Source organism: Balaenoptera ricei, chromosome 9 (genome assembly GCF_028023285.1).
Source record: "Balaenoptera ricei isolate mBalRic1 chromosome 9, mBalRic1.hap2, whole genome shotgun sequence".
Classification (NCBI taxonomy): domain Eukaryota; kingdom Metazoa; phylum Chordata; class Mammalia; order Artiodactyla; family Balaenopteridae; genus Balaenoptera; species Balaenoptera ricei.
The window spans coordinates 11815573-11832041 of record NC_082647.1 but is presented as its reverse complement, the minus strand read 5'-3'; the positions used below and the strand labels follow the sequence as shown (position 1 = coordinate 11832041).

At 43.5% G+C, this 16469-nt stretch overlaps 1 protein-coding gene across 4 annotated transcripts in view; it reads right to left on the bottom strand.

Moving 5' to 3' along the window:
* LOC132371714 (TRPM8 channel-associated factor 1) overlaps positions 1-16469 on the bottom strand; it is a 43072-nt gene that overhangs the window by 12821 nt on the left and 13782 nt on the right. Inside the window, exons 1-2 of one of the 4 annotated variants that reach the window (XM_059933160.1) lie at positions 14671-14832; positions 5264-5897 (exon numbers count right to left, since the gene is read on the bottom strand). In XM_059933160.1, the coding sequence (XP_059789143.1) occupies positions 5264-5883 (620 nt within the window). In that variant the 5' untranslated portion in view covers positions 5884-5897; positions 14671-14832. Of the gene's footprint in view, positions 1-5263; positions 5898-12564; positions 12682-14670; positions 14833-16469 lie in introns of those variants that run through there. The other 3 variants (XM_059933158.1, XM_059933161.1, XM_059933159.1) reach the window with 3 other exon arrangements.

Here is a 16469-nt window from a genome sequence, read left to right as displayed (position 1 = left end):
TATTTTTGTTTTCCAAACTACTTGGGGAGTCATATACATGTTGACTATCTTCAGGAATTTGGCAGTTTTCTTGTTTCATTTCGGCTCATTTGAAGTAGATAGTCAATTTTCAAAATCCTGAAATCTTCATAATCTGAAATTCAAAAGACTTTTCTATATAATATCCCTTGGCCATCTTTCAAAATGAAGTGGAGATGTCTATATACATATATATATGTGTGTGTATCTATCTATCTATCTATCTATCTATCTATCTATCTATCTATGGCATCAATTTATATAACGTTTGCCAATTCAGGTTTCACAGGGGTGTTTTCAAGCCAAGGAATTTGGAGCATGTGGACATTTCAGAGCATGACCACTGTTCGACATGCTTTTCTCTGCATCTCTGATGACTGTGAATATACAGGGATTACTGAAGACTGAAAACCAATCTCAATGGAGTAATAGCTGAAATGAGGGCAAGGACCTTCTACTCCAGCACTTCCCATTTAGAGGGAGAAAGAGAGTTGAAAGCACACGCTAAGGTCACGGCGTGCAGTTGCTAGCAGCAAGCCCAGGTTTCCAGGTTCTACCGAACCTTGATATCACAAGCCCTCTTCCTACAACAGTTACTTGGTTTTTGTGATTTCCTCCAGGCCTGGTTATTGGAGATGTTTCTGCTCTTCTAATTCTCAGATCTTTGGAAATCATTTTTTTGAAATAAGAAATAAAGCCTGAGACATAGCATATACCGAATAAATTGCTGGCTAAATGAATGGATGAATGAACACACATAGAACTAGAACTCTAACAGAAGCCTGAGATTTGTGTTAAAATGAGACAAGGGCCTTCTTATCCAAAAAACAGCAAATTATTGTGGTGGATTCTCACCAAACCTCCCTCAGATTGGTTATCTAATGATATGTTTAATCAGCATCAAGTACCTTTATTGGTAAAGCCAATTCAGTGTCTAGTCCCTGTTTTGTTAAATGTAGAAAGAGGGTAAAACATGGCAATCCATCGTGATGCTGCTGCCTCAGTTTGGTGGATGAAGTAGGAAAAATACCAGTTAAAATATCAATAGCTTATACAACTGCAGAAACGTACATGACTTGGGGCAAAGCAGCATAATGATGGCTGCCAAGTAATTTTCAATGTTTGGAAATGATATTCATGACCTCATACGCTTACATTACCACAGCCTGAAGGCTGATGTCAAAATAATTAAAGTGTTTTAGGTACTCTGAACATGTTTCTTAATTCATTTAATCCTCACAACCACCCTTAAAGGTAGTCATTATTAATCCTACTTTAGAGATGAGGCTTACTTATGGCTCAAGGTTTTAGAGCAAGCACCAGACAGAGCTTGGGAACGTATTAAATTTGGCCTCCACTAAAATCTGTGCTTTTCCCAGTAGATATGAAATCTCTTACTAGAATCCTGAGTCTTGAAATGAGGCTGTGTTTATGACAATGGATCCAGTGTTTGTTCAAATGAAATACTTAATAGAAAGAAGGTGGGACTGGTTCTGCATTTAAAGTACAATAGCCATTGCCCTCAGATCTGGAGATACAGTGGAGACCTCCGAGGATAAGCGGATGGAAGATTAGAAATTGTTCAGGGAACAGAGTACAGGCGGTGTGGTCATACAGACAACATGGTGGCTAGTGCTCTAAGTGCAGATCATGGTGCCTTCCAGGCAGGAGGTGAGGGCAGTGACTATGAGACTTGTGTCCTGATATCTGCAGGTATTCTCACCAGGCTAAAAGTAGGTCATCTGGTTTTATTACTTAGGGTTTTATTTTTCCATCATAAAAGTAGTAACTTCTTCTGATAAAAATTTGATTCATCCTGATAAGACCTGTGGACAGTTTATTCTTAGAAGGTTCATCCCAGTATCTTATTTAGAATTTAATTTAGTTAAGAAATGTGCAAGTAGCAAGGTTAAAGCTATCTTAATTCACACTCGCATGTTCAAATGTGGGTTTAAAAATAAATAACAAGATATTTGGGCAGAGTAACTAAACCCACAGGGGCTTTCAATGTGAACCTGACAGCCTGTGATGGAAATAATCTTCCTTCTTGAATTCTAATAGAAGCATGTTGGTATCTAGTATTGCTGAAAATGCGTTGATGATATGTTATACAGTATTACATAATTACAAGAGGACTGAAGAAAGATCCAAATCTTCAACAGTAGGCAAATGATTAAATAAATGACGTATATACACTGGCATTTGCATAAAATGAATCAAGTATAATTTTAAAGATTACATAGAATGAAAAATGTTTATGAGCAGAATTCAAAATAGCATGTATACTAAGATGACAAGGGAGTAAAATTATGAATGAGTGGGGAAAATAATGTGCAAAGGTGAAAAGAGAGTTGTATTGTGGGTTTATGATTTAATAATTTTAAAATGAAAATGAAAAAATAAGAGATCCAGCAATGTTGAAAAAGTAATCTAAAAGAGTATCCAATGAAGAAGAATCATAATTCAAAAGTACAGTTGACCCTTGAACAACATAGGTTTGAATTGTGCAGGTCCACTTCTACACAGGGTTTTTTTTTCAATACTAAATACCACAGTACAGCACGTTTCGCAGTTGGTTGAATCTGAGGATATGGAACCGAAGATACAGGGGGCCTACTATAAGTTATACGTGGATTTTCAACTGTGTAGATGGATGACCCAAACCCTCAAGTTGTTCAAGGGTCAACTGTATTGGCAACACTGCATGTGCATGTGTGTGTGCATGTTTCAGAAATATTAGAAAGGAAAGTGAAAAAAAAGTGATTAAGAGAGTTAGAATTTTAAAAATATTTTCTGCTTATTAAATAAAAAAGCATTTGTGTGTCATAAAGATGTGGAAGATTTTTAATGTGATTTCTGAATTGCATGTGAAGCAAGGTAATGAAATATATGCCTTCTTAAAAAATTTGATAGGAAGTTTGAAAATTAAAGTTTATAACTGAAAATCACCTATCAGTATCCCACAATCAAGAGATCTACCTATTACTGATATTTTGGGCTTTCTTCTTATGTAATATTTTCTACACATAGCTATTTTTTTTTTTAACAAAATTGGGAACATATTGAACCACAATTAGTATCCTATTTTATTTCACTTAATAGTATCCCCGAAGATTTTTCCCTTGTCCTTAAATATTCTTGGAAACATAATATGTTTAATGGTTAGTTAATAATCCATTGTATAGTGTTCTATAATTTATTCTCTTCCCAATAACAAACAATGCTGAATTGCAATCCTTATACATGAATCTGATTATATCTGTTTATTTTTTAAAGTCCTATTTTAACAAATATATTTTCAAAGGTTAATCGAGATTTAATTTACATAAAGTAAAATTCACACAATTTAGGTTTATAATTAATGAATTTGGATAAATGTATAGTTTGGTAACGACCACAACAGGAGGCAGGAGAAAGATAGGTTGATGTTGACCTTTCAGCATTGTTTTGATTTTTTGAACTCTGTGATTATATTACTTTGTAGCAGGAAGGGAATAAGGGATGAGCAAGGGAGAGGGAAGGAGGGAGGGAAGGAGGGTTGGATGGAATGCACATACTGGGTGCTTGAGAGCTAATATTAAGGAAACTGCGGGGTGAGGAGAGGTTTTTCTTTTCTCTTTTTCCCCACTCATCTCAACCTATGCATAGGTATTTCTTAATGTAGATAAGTTAAGAAATGTATATATGTGACACACACACACAGACACATATATTCTCTTGTACCTTTTCCTTCTCTTCACTTCATCTCAGCCAATTAACTTAGGAAATCATTGCTGCCATCTTCAATCCATCCACAAGTCAAAAAATGACCCTCATAACATATAAGTAATTCTATGATATACCTACCTGCACAAGCACAGAGTCAAGAGTTGCGATGCAGTCTTACCTAGTGAATAACCGATGCTAATAACCCATAATCTCCACAGGAGATTCTATGCACTTCCCTTATTAAGTCTGATTTTTCCTCCTGCGTTAGCCTTCAAGTTGATTTCCCACGTGCACGCATGCACACACACACACTCACATGATTTAACCAAAAAAAAAAAATTCAGATTCAGTGATGATGAGATGATATAGGCATAGCCAAAGAAAAAAGAGGTATGATTTTGATAGAGAAAAACATCTTTTAAGGCAACTAAAGGATTACGCTGTTAAGAAATAGAATTATGCCCAAGTTTTACCTTCCTGTTCCTTAGAATGAAGATCACTAGTAAGCTGAAGTTTGATCAATCTGATCAGTCATTGTGCCTCTGAACAACTCTTTCCTCACTGCACATATGAGAATGGAGCTGTGGGGTGTTCCAGGAGTTCCATGCCAAGGAGAGGCCACAGCTCATCCCCTAAGTCTCTGTACTAACCCTGGTGTACCCTCCTCACTCAGCTCTACCTCATTCTGCTCCCACTGGACAGAAATACCAATGCTCTTTGCTCCAAGGATGCTGAGAGTTTTCATGCACAATATAGGGCGTGGCCTGGTGTGATTTTTCTACTTCTGGGACTACCCCAGCTTCTCATCTCTCTCTTCATCCATCCAATCATCCATCCAACACATGTTTACTGAGCACCTACTAACCTGCTCCATGTTCAGCACCATATGTGAGCACAATGTGAAGGGAACAGGCTGGGCAAGGCCCTCAAAGAACTTTCTGTGTAGCCTATCTCGGCACCCATCAGCTGCCTCCTTCATCCTCCATCAGATCTTTTGCTTCCAGAGATAAAAATCATCTCTGACTCCTAGATTTAAGATCTAGCACACAGAACTTGTGCCATCTTTCTGGTATCTCAACTTCTAAATCCTCTAGTTTTTACTTCCATCCTAACCCTATCTGGTTGGACATTTCAAAACCTTTCGCACAGCTCTCTAGACTCTGTCTTACTGGACCCCTCGTGTCTGTCTTCCTTTTCCTTACATTTCAGCTGCAAGCAACCTTCACCTGTCACCTTCCTGGATTAGTCATGTGAACCCTGGGATTCAGCAATATATCTTACTAAACAAGATGCTGGGGGACATAATGGTCACTAAGATGTTTCTCCCCTCAAAGAGCTAAGTGATCTGGTCTGAGGAGGCAACAGGGATCCTGCCCCCCCCCCCGCGCCTCAGGGTATTTTAATACTCTGGTTGATTTATGGCGAATCCATGTTGAGTGCCAGATTCTCTTCTGTTAGCCTGGAAGTAGCCTGAAGACAAGAAGCACCTTCTGCTTTTTAACCTGGGACCAACTCCCCACTGGGGTAATGCACTCACCTAACTAAGACGGGGATCTTGGGCATCTTCTTAGAGACTTTAAAGAAACTCGTGTCCCCTTTATTGTCGGTGAAGTACACGCCGGCCACGCTGGTCACAAGGTTCCCAGGGAACGTGAACAGAACCCTTTCATCGTCGCCCTGGTTGGCCCAATCCCAGGCTTGGCCTCCAATTAGCAAGCCCCCTCCACGTTTCATGAACTTGACCAACTTTTCAGTCATGGTTTCGCTGTAGGCATCAATACAGTAAACACCCAGGGAGTCTTTCACTTCTGGTTCAACCTTTGCCTCTACACCAGAGCCCTCAAGGATTTTGGCCAGAGGTGCCAGGGATGGGTGTACACCAACAGGAGCCCCAGGGGACGAGCAAAGCCAACCCACTGCATTGAGGAGAAAAGGAGTGAGCTGGGCCTCCACCAAGTAGTCCTCGTGGGACACCACCACCAGGCGGCCTCGGCCATAGGAAGAGGCAGCAATGAGGACCTGGCCCATGTCATTCACCATCACCGGGAAGGAGGCCTCTCCAATTAGAAGCAGTTCACACGGGATGGCATCTTCGGGGACATCCCAGCTTGTCACTCCATTCATAAGGGCCTCAAAGGCAGCAGACGGAGTCGCCATGGCTGGATCGGCTTCTGCAGAGAGGAAAGCAAAGACTCAGCCTGGTGAAGAATGGATAAACAAACAAGCAAGCCAAGAGTTCACTCCTCCACTAGCTGGGGCAATTCTTCCCATTAAGCAGATGAGACCGACACTGTGAACTGACTCAAGCACTCATCAGGGCCGTCAGTGTCTCCAATCCAGGAGACCCTGTTGTGCCCTGTCAGCTAACATTCTCATGGTCAAACTAAACAAGCTCGGCATTTTGCATCACAGAAGGAAGCAAACAGAAGTGAAGAATTCGGGCAGAATTGCGTCTCCAAAGACATATATTTAAGTACTAATTCCCAGCACCTGTGAGTGTGATCTTATTTGGAAATAGGGTCTTTGCAGATGTAATCAAGTTAAGGTGTGGTCATACTGGATTTGAATGGGCGCTAATCTAATGACTAGTGTCCTTATAAGAAGAGAATATTTGGACACAGACACAGGTACACAGGGGAGAGACACACAGGCTACAAGAACATGTAGGCAGAGATTGGGGTGATGTCTCTATAAGCCAAGGAATGCCAAAGATTGCTGGCACACACCAGAAGGTAGAAGAGAGGCGTGGAACAGATTCTCCTTCAGAACTTCCAGAAAGAACCAAACCTGTCAACACTTGGGTTTCAAACTTCTAAGCCTCCAGAACTGTTAGAGCAGGGGTCCCCAACCCCTGGGCCGCGGACCACTACCGGTCTGCAGCCTGTAAGGAACTGAGCCACACAGCAGGAGGTGAGCGGCGGGTGAAGCTTCATCTCCCGCTCCCCATCGCTCCCCATCTGTCGCATTACCGCCTGAACCATCCCCGCGCCCCCCGCCGCCCGTCCGTGGAAAAATTGTCTTCCACGAAACCGGTCCCTGGTGCCAAAAAGGTTGGGGACCGTTGTGTTAGAGAATACATTTCTGTTGTTGTAAGCTACCCAGTTTGTGGTACTTTGCTGCAGTAACCAGTGGAAACCAACGCAGTGGTGTAGCACGCTATCTCCCCAGCCCCACTCCTCCCCATTCGGCTTCCACACTGATCGTATTAATCTCAGCTTGGGGCCAGAATTTCAGTCTGAAAAGTCTGGGTCCTCATAGAGGGTTCTTTGGTCACAGTCATAGGCTGGGTAAGAGGAAAGCAGAAGTCCTCTGGCTTGAGTCCAGGTCCCAGACAATCAGAAGCAGAGGTTAACAATTTATGAACTTACGGCAGATTCTTACTTGCACCTAGACATAGCAGAGAAAGGTGTGTATGTCTGTGGATGCGTACTCACAAAAACCCTCTGCTTTTTCACCACGAGCTCCCCGCTTAAGGTCTCTCTGCAGTCTGAACTCCTCTATATGCACTTCACTGAAGCACTTCCCTCAAGGACAGACGTGTTTAATAGTCAGGACATCCAGGCCTCACTGACCACTCAGTGGGTCTGGACAATGCTGCTCTCCTGGTCCTTGAGGCTATTACCACCTCTAACCTTATGGCCTGAGCCAAGCTCATCATGTGTAACCTCTCAAACCGCTTCATTCCTATCCTTCTCTCCCCTCTTCTGAAAATGCAGATATTCTTTAGGTGTTTATCTCTGGCCCTTACTGCTTTTTTCCCTGTGAAAGAATATGCTCACTCAAGGTACTATGGCAAAGCAATTACGAGCTTAGGCTCTGAAGTTAGGCTGAACTTAGCTTCCTCGTTCATTAAGTAGGGATAATACTATCTACCACATAGGATTGTTCTGAAGATTAAAGGAATAGCATAGGTTAAGTGCCTTTCCATTAGGTATTATATATGGATCTATAGATATGTAGATATATACATGTTCAATTATTATATATCTTTCCTTAAAATTACTTGGTTAAGAATAAGCTATTTAAGTGTGTGCAAAATAGGGATTATAAAGCGAAAAGAAATCTAACCTAATGTTAGAGTTTACCAACACTGGATTAAGCATTTATTGACTCTGATTTTACAGGTTTCATATTTTGGAGCCAGTACTAATACTGATGATTATATTTCGTTCTCAAGGATTTCTATGGGCCCTTGGCAGAGGCCTTCTCTGTGCCTTCCCCAGGCCACAGATGCAAAGGCCCTGGTGCTGACATAAGTAGTAAACTCAAGACCCCTATTGAAAGCACACTCTGCCATTTGTAACTGTCTCTAAAACTAAAAAGTCTTAAATTTATTCTTTTCCCTCCAAGTTAGCTCCTCTTGGGTAGAAACATAAGCTCGAGGTCCCTAGTTGTTAAAGAGGGTAACCTCCACCCCAGAGAACTACTGAGAAGATACAATCAGCAAACAGTTGGTTAATAAGAATCTGTCACGTCCCTGGCTCCTCCTGGTGTCCACAAATAGCCAGGACAGCAAACGGCAAGGAGTCACAGTTGTGTCCTTTCTCTCTTCTGCTCCGTATCCAGCTGGTCACAATGTCGTTCGTCCTTCATGGTTTCCAATCACACTGCCGTTAACCCAGTTTGGGTCCTCAGTGATTCATTCCTGGACTCAATGGACCCAGCTTCTAAGTCACCAGCATCTGTTCTCGCCTTTATTCTTCCACAGCCACTGATTGTATTATTTCCCAGAAAAGAACCCCCCAGAGCTTCGCCTTTGCCCACAGGGGAAAATCTGAGCTTCCTCTTGGGGTTTAAGGCCTCCAGGGCTGGCTGCTTCTTACTTTCCAGCATATCTCTTGCAGCTTCCAGGATACTTGGCCTTCCTGGACATGCTCTGCTTTCATTTTAGGTTCTCTTTCCATTCTCTTTCTTCCTGTACCCTCTCCCACATCTTTCAAGCCACTGAAATCCTACCTTTCTAAGAGAAGATATTCACAGAAAAGGAAACTTAATTAATCTATGAAACTATGCTCAATATCACTAATCAGGCAATTGAAATACAATGTACATTGCCCATAAGATTGTCCAGAAAGAAGGGGGCAAAAAAGAAAGAGGAAGAGGAGGAGGAGGAAGAGAAGGAGAGGAAGGTAAAGATAATAATGTCCAATGTCCCAAAGGCTATGGAAACACTAGCACAGTCTGTTAGTAGGACTGAGAATCTGAAAGCAATCTGGCAACTCAGTTTCAAAGGTGTGCCCATCTTAAGATCAGCAAGCCTACTAATAACCTTTCTTACAAAAATAAGAACAGCAGTATTAAAGATATATGCACAAGGATGGTCACTGCCAAACAAAACTACAAATGGAGATAGATAAGTGAAAACCTAGACAGGGAGATAGACAGATGACAAACAATATTTCCTAGAACCATTTTTGACTCCCGTGGGTACAGGATCTCTAACCCAAAGTCACAGCTACCCAACTTCCATGTATCCCCCAGATAGGCCATGGCACCGAACCTGAGACCCTGGGGCACAGCCCCCAGGCGGCCGCCCATACACACGCTGTAAACAACTGCCATGCTGCCGCCAGCGGTGGTACTCCAAACACACCTAGAGCAGGGAGCTCGTAGTTCTGTCTCAGTAGTTGTGCTCTGAGCTAGTTCATGGGAGAAGAAATATCTGGAGAGAAGTGACGAAGGGATGGACAGGTGGCCTGGAGATTTGAAGAGTAGGGGACAAGGGAGAAGAGGGGTGCTTTTCCTTGTGAGTCTCCCCCCTGGTTCCTGGGCTTGACGGGTGGCCTGAGGTGAGTGGGGTTTGGGTGGAACCACCTGAGCGCCCTTCTCTCTGCCGGTTTTCCTTGTTCCTGCACCGTGAGTGAGGCTGCCCTGTCAGCCTTAGTCTGATAGCAAGGCTCTGAGTGTGGCAAGACAAGCTTTGAGAAGGAGAATGCTTGAGAAAAGCATGATAATCTGTATTACAGAATATCACGAGGCTTTTATAAAGAACAGTGTTAAACCTATTTTTCTTCTACCTAGAAGGTCCTAGATATATCTGAAGTGAAAATTTCAAATTGCTATAATATGTAGGACAAAACCCCACCTTTGTATGGATGAAGATACTAACAATAGTAGTACTAGTAATTTTAGTAGTAGTGACGACAATATAGTGCTTACCAGGTTGCAGGCATCATTATAAGGGCTTTACATACATTATTTAATCCTGACAATAAACCTATGAGGTATGTACTATCACTATCCCAATTTTTTAAATGCGCAAGACCAAAAAACAAACAAAACAAAAAACCTGATGGCCAGAGAACTTGTCACTTGCTTAAGTCACATAGGTGGTAAGTGGATCCTTCATTCAAACCCAGGAAATCTAGCACTGGAGTCCACGTTCTTAAGTACCAGAAATACATAAGCCTGTTACTAGGATTTTATATAAACAGAAAACTATGGAGGTCACATTTCAACAAGCTAACACTGACTGCATGGGAAAGGAAAAGGTGAAAAGTATTCTTTCTCTTTATATAAGCCTGCACAACAATCCTTTGAATTGTTGCATGTATTGCTATTACAATTAAAAATAGCACAGGTAATATAAATTCAATCAAGTAAACACATTAAATGATTGAATATATAAATGATTGGATTCATCAACTGATCCTATCTCACTCATTCTAAAATGTCTTCCTTCATCTCCCAAGTTGTACATTTGTCCACCAATAAATGTCAATTCCTCCTCTGTGGAGGTTCCCTGAACTTTGTAGCCGGTTCTGTCCCCATTTTAACCAGCTATCAATGACTCCCACACTCGATTTTTCAACTAAATGCTTCTTCTTTGTGCCCGAATCCCTGTTTGCCCTCCTAGCTTGGTGAGCGCAGATGGACATAGCCTGGGGGAATCTCTTATTTCTCCCCTTAAGTTCTTCATCCTTGGTTCTCCTTCTGTGGATCCTGCCTTCTCTCCCCAGGCCCGCTAACTAAAGGAACCCAAGGCACTTCGGGAGTAGAAGGCACCTCAGGCACGACCTGTAACTCAGGGAGAGAGCTTTACAGATCCCTTACCCCTTCCACAAAGAGGCCCCATGGTACCTAAACGGGGCCTCCCTTTAAGAGACATATCTAGAAGGGAAGAAGGTAGTGGGCCTGCCTTGGATATTGCACCACATCCTGCACTGTAGCTTGATTTGAAATCACCAAAGTGGAGTAAGTATCTGAGGTCAGGGGACGGATTCCCCACAAGAATGAAGAGGTGCTCCACGGGATGGACGACTGAATCATGGATGTGGATGTAAGGGCAAACCTGGGATCAATTCTTCAGCATATAGCTATTCGGGCCTTGAAAAATGATCCATATCACAGACACCCAATCCTATAGGTCTTCTCGTCTTCATGCCTTTTTTTCCATGAACTCTTTGTTTATTTTTCCTTGTATGTCCAGTATCTTTTCCAATGTCCACCATCTTCCGTTAATAATAGCCAGAATTGGGGTGGGTTCATACCAGCCCAATCTTACTTATTTTTCACTTAAAATGGTTTAATTCATACATTTAAAAGAATATGTAATGCACGTGGAAGAATATGGGTGGTAAAATAATAATAAAACGATTTAAAAATTAAACAAACTTCCATATACCAATCACCGAGCTTAAAAAACAGACCATTACTAACATCTTTGAAGGCCCTCTTGTGGCCCTCCGGAATCAATTCCTCCCCCCATCCCCATAAAAGTAGGCATGATTCAGAACTTTGCTTTTTCTATTCCTCTAGTTTAATCTTAATGCGCTCCCTTCTTAATTCCTAAGTTCCCCCTGGGCTCTCTGTCTTTCTCTCACTCATATTTGCTCACTTCTCTCACTAGGTAAATCCCAGGAAAATAGCATAATGGAGGCGTATGAACCCATGAGTGAGACCTGAGTTAAAAAAAAAAAAAAATCCAGGTGTTGCCTCTTACTAGCTGTTGATCATCGGCTTCAGAGCGTGTCCTATCAAATGGACAGTGTGGGAGAGGGCCGGCCTTGACTCCGAGGGGCTGTCAGGACTAAGTTCTGGTGTGGGATCCCCCTCCCTCCTTTCCTCTCCAGGCCCTCACCAGGCCAGACTTTCCTCCCCAGGCCCAGAGCCAGTCTGCAAAGAGCATGTCGGTGACGTCAGAGGAGTGGAGAGGGGGCTGAGGTGGGGGGAAGCAGCAGAGGGAAGGGTGAGAGGAGGGAAGACAGCGGAAAAGCTCGCGTGCGTTGGCAGGGAATTCTCCAGGCCCGCTGGCACGGAGGTCTGGGTGGGTTGGAGGTACACAGACCATCGGCCCCTCCTAGACACACACACACACATCCCCTAGTCTCCGTGGGGGCAATGCAAGTGGGCGAGGGATCTCAGTCCCAGAGAGTGTTTGCAAAGATCAAAGGGCAGTAGGACAGAAGTGATGCTCTATCACCAGCTCCCTGTGTGACCCTGAGCAAGCCCTGCCACCTCCCTGGGCTACGGTAGTCTCACCCGATAAAGCTGCGAATTAGATGCTGTTTCTCTAGGCCATCTTTGTGCGTAACTCGACAACACAAAGCAATTAAACAAACATCAGATGTTAGAACCCCAAGAGGAGGAGCAATGCGGCAGGAGGGATGCAGAGCCAGAGAACAGAGAACAATCTCTCACAGGAAGGCGGACACAACAGCGCGGGATTGTGCCCCTATCTGGGAACCGACAACCCTGCCGCTCGCCGGGGCCCGCAGGTCCGCCCGCGCCCCGCTCGCGCCCCCTCGGCCTCCGGCACCGCCCTCTCCCTACCCGAGCTCAGTCCACGGCCACCCGCCCCTGGTCCAGCCTGCGGGGCATTCGGAGAGGGCCACTCACCAGGTCGCCCTGCAACTTCCAAGGCGGCAGCTGGGAGAAGGAGGGCTGCGGGCAGAGGGAGACGCAAGATTCTGCGGGGAAGGGGCGTCCCTGCAAGCGGCGCAGGGCGAGCGAGCTGGGCGGAGACGGAGCGTGGAGGGGGGGCGGGTTCCGGACTAGTCTCCTCCTCCCCGCTTCCTCCTGGGCGGGACCGCGACCCCGAGGGGCGGCGCTTGGCAGGGGACAGCACTTCTTTGTGTCGCCGGCCCTGTCGCCTTGGCATTGAGGTGGCCCCCATTCTGGCAGTGGGGACGGCCGTCTAATTAAAGACAAAACTTCTCTGACTAGTCATTAGTAAAGGAAATGGCTGAACAAACCATAGGACACAGTCTACAGAGTATTATTCAATTCTCATGAAAAGGTTAGATCTCCATTTCGTTGGAGGAATGTACTTGACATATTGCCTAGGGAAAAATAAAAATTGTAGAAATTGTTGAATATGCTTTCATTTTTATAATAAAAAACATCCCTCCATATATTTGTATTATGGTGGTGAAAAGATAGCTACATCTCTACCCTACCTGCTAATATTGTTTAATTTGAGGAATAGCGCAGGGCAACTTTTATATAGCGCTGCATCATTTGCACTGTTATTTGTGTTGTTTTGTAAATTAAAAATAAGAATATATTATATTTCAAGCAAACAATAGGTGGCTAAAATTTATTCTTCTGTGTACTTTTCAAATCCTCTTTCTTTCCTAAAGTCCTTTCTGAAGACCAGTTGACAGTTGCTCCTCCCTTCTCTGAATTGCAAGTTCCTACTTTGTGTGGTGACTTCACCTAGCTCAGGTGCTACGGTAGTATAATGTAGGATAATGGTTAGGAACTCAGACTGTCACCAGATAACCTGGATTCAGATCTTAGTGCTATACTTTACGGGCTGAGTGACTTTGCACAAGTTACTTAATTCCTCTGTGCCTCGGCTTAAGCCTGGTGAGTGAATACAAAGTTCTTAGATCAATGTCTGGCATATACAGTAAGGCTGTATGACTGCTTGTTAAATAAATATTCTGGTCATCCTAAGATTTAATAAATATGCTTCAAGAAAATGCATGCTTTTTCATCTTGATTAGGATTTTGGTCCAAATCCAAGTCATATTTCCTTTCTCCGTCTCCCTTCAATCCCCTTTCCCCAAATTGAATCATATGAACAATATTCAATAGGAGCATGTGGGCAGGTGAGCTCACTGGCAGGGTTTACATAGAGCAAATGCCAGGAACAGTAATCAAGAGGACCTGAATTCAGGATCCTGCTCGGTGAAGGAGTGATGGCCAGGATGTCTTTTATCTTCTCCAGGGGTCAGGGTCCTCTGCTAAACAAAAAGGGCTGGTGACTTGCTTGCTAAGACCCTTTTGGGTCTGAAATGCCAAGACTAGTAGCACCAAGGTAAAACCCTGAAACATTGTTTCATGAAAAATTTAAAATTCAAAACAAAAATGCATATACTGCATACATAAAAATAAATAATAGAAGGACAAAAATATACATGGGAGGGATACAACCTAACTTACCTCTCAGGATGGTGGCATGAGACTTGGTGGGGAAAAGGTTTTAAATGTCAGATTTTGTTTCTTAAAAAGGAGGAGAGACACACAGAGGGAGAGAGGGGGAGTGACATTGAGATAGAAAGAGGGAGCTGAAGGAAAGGTGATAAAATGTCAACATCTGATAAATCTGTTATATTATTTTCTGTACTTATCTGTAGCTTTGAAAGATTTTCTTATGAAAAATGTTTAGAAAGGGCAAGAATGCATTAGACTTTTAATGGTTACCTTCCTGGAGGAGAAGAAATACAGAACTAAAGAAATAAAAGCCAGAGTGGTAGAAAAAAAAGCAGAGCCAGAAACAGACATGGAGAAACCGCAGGGAATCCTCTTTGAAAGACATCTGCCTCCTTAGGCCCAACTGGTCTCAGACCAAAAACCCGACCACTTTCTCAGTCCCGCTGGGCCCACTCCCCTGGGACCCTGGCCGCGTCCCTCCCTCTCCCAGCCCGGCCGCAGGGAACTCGGTTGGTGCTCCGTGGCCTGCTCTGGTCCCAGAAACCATCTTTGTACAAGACTCACCCGTAGTCCAGCAATAGCCACACCCGCTACTTCAAAGGGGGAAGGGACTCCTCTGCAGAGACGTGACACGGAGAAGGGGGCACACAGCCCGGGATTTGAAAATTGGTGGAGGTGGTGGTGGAAGCTGCGGGTAGAGGTGAGCAGCGGTGGGGGTGGGGGAAGGAGAAGGCGGCCCTCGCGGGAGCTGATTGGCTGACGCAGCGGTGGGGGCGGAGCCTGGCCGGCAGCCCCCAAACCGCAGAGGCCCCGCTTTGTGTCAGTTTCTGCGCGCAGATGCCCCCAGCAAATCCAGGACGGAGAGCCCCGCCCCCGCCTCGGCAGTGCGGCAGGGCAGTTTGCGGAAAAAGAAATTCGTGAGACTATTTACCAGCAATCGAGTTGGTGGATAGTGATAGTTCTTTATATAAAATAATACAACTATTTCCAAGGATGTGTTAAATCTATATATATTTGCCAGGAGTTTGGCTATATTTATATTTTTAATAAACATTTAACGTGGTAGTAAAACGGAGAGTTTGCATTTTTATGCAAATAACTTTAAAAATATTTTTATATGCTTATATAAGCACAAATTTTATGGAAGACATACATCAAACTATAAGAATCGGACAGTAAAGAGAAGATTACTTGTACTTTTTCTTCATACACCTCATTAACGTTTCAACGGTAATGTATATTATTTTGTGGTAAAAACAGATAAATTTAATCAACTAAGAATAGATAAAATATCCTTGCTCAAGCAGCCGGTAGTGACCCTTCTATAAATATGATTTCTCCCTGTGTATGGGTTTCTTGAATTTCGTTCCTAGTCCTGACTCATTTTAATCAAGAAAGAGTGGGATGCAACACTTGACTTTTGAGCCAGGATCTGGCTTTATGCCTGACCACGTACTGTCTTGAATCAGCTGTCTGCTCATCTAGCTTGGTGAGCTCAACATTAGAAACCAGGGTGACATATATACACTACCAAACGTAAAATAGATAGCTAGTGGGAAGCAGCCGCATAGCACAGGGAGATCAGCTCGGTGCTTTGTGACCACCTAGAGGGGTGGGATAGGGAGGGTGGGAGGGAGGGAGATGCAAGAGGGAAGAGATATGGGGACATATGTATATGTATAACTGATTCACTTTGTTATAAAGCAGAAACTAACACATCATTGTAAAGCAATTATACTCCAATAAAGATGTTTAAAAAAAAAGAAACCAGGGTGAAAACCACAGCCCCTTTTTATGGCTGGCCCCAAAGGCCTACAAGATCTGTGGGACCTCTGTATACTGTCCTGTTTCCTCACCCCTCACCCATCACCAGCCTGGTCCCTATACGCTGGGTACCTAAGAAGATGTCCCCAGACCAAACTATCCTCAGGAAGAGACAATTTTAAAGCTTTCTCCCCTAGCACAAAACAGTGTCCAGGCTGGACCTTCCACAGGAATGTGGATTCAAGGTAAAGTGGGTAGGGTACCACACCTTGTACTACTTCAGGGTTTCATTACAACTCCCCAAACTAGAGTAAGCACAAGCCAAGAACTCTTTCATTCTTCTCCAGATTCTCCACTTCATATGGCCGTAAACAGGTGCTCCATGATGTCCAATTGATGGTTGAATGGACAAGACAGATGATTGTGGGGTGAGGAAAGCAATCCTAGGATCACTCCTCTATGAAACAAATAGGACCATGACATAGAAAACTGACCAAATTACAAATTTTCTGTATTGTAAGTTTTCTCCTCATCTTCGTGCTCTTTTAATTTTCTCCCTTAAGTCTTTTGTTTTCTTTTCTCTGTCTCCCAAAATTTCA